Source organism: Morone saxatilis, unplaced genomic scaffold, assembly GCF_004916995.1.
Source record: "Morone saxatilis isolate NCDOM2014 unplaced genomic scaffold, NCSU_SB_2.0 Contig10, whole genome shotgun sequence".
Lineage (NCBI taxonomy): Eukaryota > Metazoa > Chordata > Actinopteri > Moronidae > Morone > Morone saxatilis.
The window spans coordinates 1,267,322-1,270,584 of record NW_023339652.1 but is presented as its reverse complement, the minus strand read 5'-3'; the positions used below and the strand labels follow the sequence as shown (position 1 = coordinate 1,270,584).

The following is a 3,263-nucleotide window of genomic DNA, read 5'->3' as shown; positions in this document are numbered from 1 at the left end:
TTTGGATTCATTGTACAGTCCATCAGCTGTTCTGTATTTATTGATTATAATCAGTTTACTCTGATAGATAAAGGTTGGGAACCACTGCTCTAACTAACTGCAATAGCCAGTTTCTAGCAGTAGAGGGCGATTACTGGCCTCATTCATAGCACAATATGTAGAATTCAAATACTTTGCACCTGAATCGATCGATATTAGAAGGTAACATGGCAATAAAATTAAATATCATGGTAAAATATATATAAATACATATATAAATGTCAATATATGACCCTCCTTAGCACTCTAATAATGTTCATACAGTCCCTCAACTTGCAGTACAAATGGTGGCTCCACTGTTCTCCAGAACAATCGGACTCGTCTCTGTGTTATGTGTCTCTCTGTGTGTGCGAGCAGATTTTCGCTCAGGGTGAAAAACAGGATGTGATGTAACATCCTGAGTCCATTATTAGCGTTAGAGAAGGTGGAGGTCAGATCAGAGTCAGCAGACAATCTGAATAAGATGTCGCCCCACAATCAGACGAAAGCACAGCAGCGTGTGGACGATGAGTCCCGGTAGAGTCCCTCAGTGATCGTTCCTGACGTTCACACGTGTAGTTAATTATATTAACATTTACTGTGTTATTTTCCTAAATGAAAAGCAGCCATTATCACCGTTTACACCTCTGAAAATGCAAAATGTCTGCTGTGAGAAATGTCTGTGGGAGGCTGTCAGATTCATGCTAATATCTCCGTCCCCACGGAAGTCTCTCTGACACAAAGTACAGATCATACCCACCTGTTAATGTTACCAAACATTAAAGGATGCCTCTTAATTCAATATAAAAAGTGAAGTTTGTAGAAGATATTTAACTGTTTTAGCATAAAGTGTCAACTGATGTGATAGAAAATGTAATTTTAAGATGGTTTGGTTGCTGAAAACAGCAGCGTCCTCTTATTTACACACAACTTTAAGCTTTAATATAATTTAAACAGGTGAGTTATATAACAATTCACCTCCTGTACAGTCACCATGAACTGGGAGATTAACTATAGAGACCAAAAGGCTGCAGACAGGTTTATTTCTGCTGTAAAGTTTTAATATGAGGCCTTATGGAGACTACTGGAGCCAGCCTCTAGTAGCCGTTAGAGGAACTGTAGGGACTGTACAGTTTCTATACAGCGCCCTGGTTTCTTCAACAAAAAGCCAATGGGATTGTTTTCCAGGGTTCACAAACATCCTGGAAAACCTGGAAATTTAGAGACTAGTTTCCAAGTTAAGGAAACACCTGGAAACTGATTAATTACCAAATATCCTGAAAATTAAATATGTTGTCCTGGAAGATTTTTACTGTATTTCAGCCGCTCAGATTACATAAACCTGGGTGTGTATTTTGCCTTAAACTCAATCATATTCACTAATCTTTCACACAATATTATGTTCTATGAATTACAGGGAATACATCAAAAGACAGAGATTCTTTATATTTATATTAGAGTATTTTTATACATAAAAAGCTAACTTTGTACATTCAGTGAAGACAGTTGTTAATTGTACGTGCAACGAACACTTTCTACATCGTCTTTAATGGCTTAAGAAGATTCATTTTCTTTTAAATAAAATAAATTATACCTGATTTTAACTGTTATTTAAGCTCCGGCTGTTTTGAGCAGATTATTTCCTGTTTAGGGAACTTTTTATACAATTCTCTGTCTGTATTATGTATTTTTTAACAATTTTTAACAATCATACAAACTTAATACAAATTCTGTGTTTTCTTCTCCCTGACGCTTGTTCTATTGGACAATATACTTATATTTACTTTGAGATATCGGCCTATTGTGTATATTTTTAAAGTTTTCTAGCACGCCTTAAAATCAAGAAGGCCTTGCGACCCCCCAGTGATGCTTTGGCGACCCCTTGGTCCCGACCCTCTAGATTGTATTAGCCGGGCGTGCTAACGACTGCAGCTTATATTGTGTATTACTACGCAGACACATCGCTTTAACACGTGGAGAAATCAGTGCGTTTAGCTCGCTAGTGAACGTTAGCTCAGCTGCTAACAAGCAGCAGAGTTCGGGGGAATTAAAGCAGCTTTAACTTTAAAAATATATTTCCACACATTGATGAACGTTTGTGTGATTAAATAAAGTTATTAATTAGTATTTGTGCTGTTGCAAACAGTAATCACAGCTCTCTCTCTCTCTGTCTTTTAGCCACATGCCTCTGAGTCCGGCTGCTGACACCAAACATGATCGCCCGCGGCAACAGGCGGTTACTAACGGCAACCCGACAGGCTCTGCTGTTGCCAGGGACGACGACGCGGATGACACGCCCCCTGGAAACAGCATTGTCGTCCGCATTGGCATCCCGGACCTGCAGCAGACGGTAACACACACACACATATATATACAGTATATATATAGATATGGTTTTATATATATACTGTATAGAAGTATATATGAGGAGAGGATCAAACAATGAATGAATCAGCAGGACAAACCTGTGTGTCTGTCTGTCTGTGTCTGTCTCTTTCTCTGTCTGTCTGTTTCTCTGTCTCTGGCTCTCTCAGAAGTGTTTGCGGTTGGACCCAGAGTTACCAGTTTGGACCAGTAAGCAGAGGGTTCTGGTGACGTTGACTCAGTCTCTGTCGGATGTTTTGAACTATGGTCTCTTCCAGCCGGCGTTCAACGGCCGAGCCGGAAAGTTTCTGGACGAGGAGCGGCTGCTGAAGGAGTATCCTCTCCCTCCCATCACGCCCATCCCATACCTGGAGGTACGGATCGTCATTTTAAAGGATAAATATGGTTTATTTTATGTTTCTTTTTGGAAACAAATCCCATTAAAAGTTTGTGACATTTAGGAGGATTTATTGAATCCCTGTGTTTTTGTTACCTTACACACTGGGTCTAGTGTTAACCGTAGTTTCTCCTTCACACTTGGAAGAGGATGGTGAAGCGAAAGAGTTGCAATCTGCAGCTTTCACCACTAGATGCCACTAAATCCGACACAGTGGACCTTTAAAACACCAACAATGTGACATCCTGTCTGTGGCTCTCAGCTCTAAGCTCATTGTTTCCTACTGAAATCCTTAAAGGACCAGTGTGTAGGATTTAGTGGCATCGAGCAGTGAAGTTTCAGATTGCAACTGAACACTGCTCGCGTCTGTATTTAACGACCTGGGAATGAGAACAGGCTGTGAAAATTGTAAACTACTGTAGAAACATGGCGACCTGTTGTGTCTGGTGATAAAAATGTCTCATTCTGAGGGAACAAAAACACA

The 3,263-nt window shown here is 40.0% G+C and overlaps 1 protein-coding gene across 1 annotated transcript in view; it reads left to right on the top strand.

Annotated features, from left to right (window-relative positions):
- shank3b (SH3 and multiple ankyrin repeat domains 3b) overlaps positions 1-3,263 on the top strand; it is a gene marked incomplete in the record, with an annotated part of 36,719 nt that overhangs the window by 20,394 nt on the left and 13,062 nt on the right. Inside the window, 2 exon segments of the mRNA XM_035675309.1 lie at positions 2,197-2,368; positions 2,553-2,756. Coding sequence (XP_035531202.1) covers positions 2,201-2,368; positions 2,553-2,756 — 372 coding nt within the window.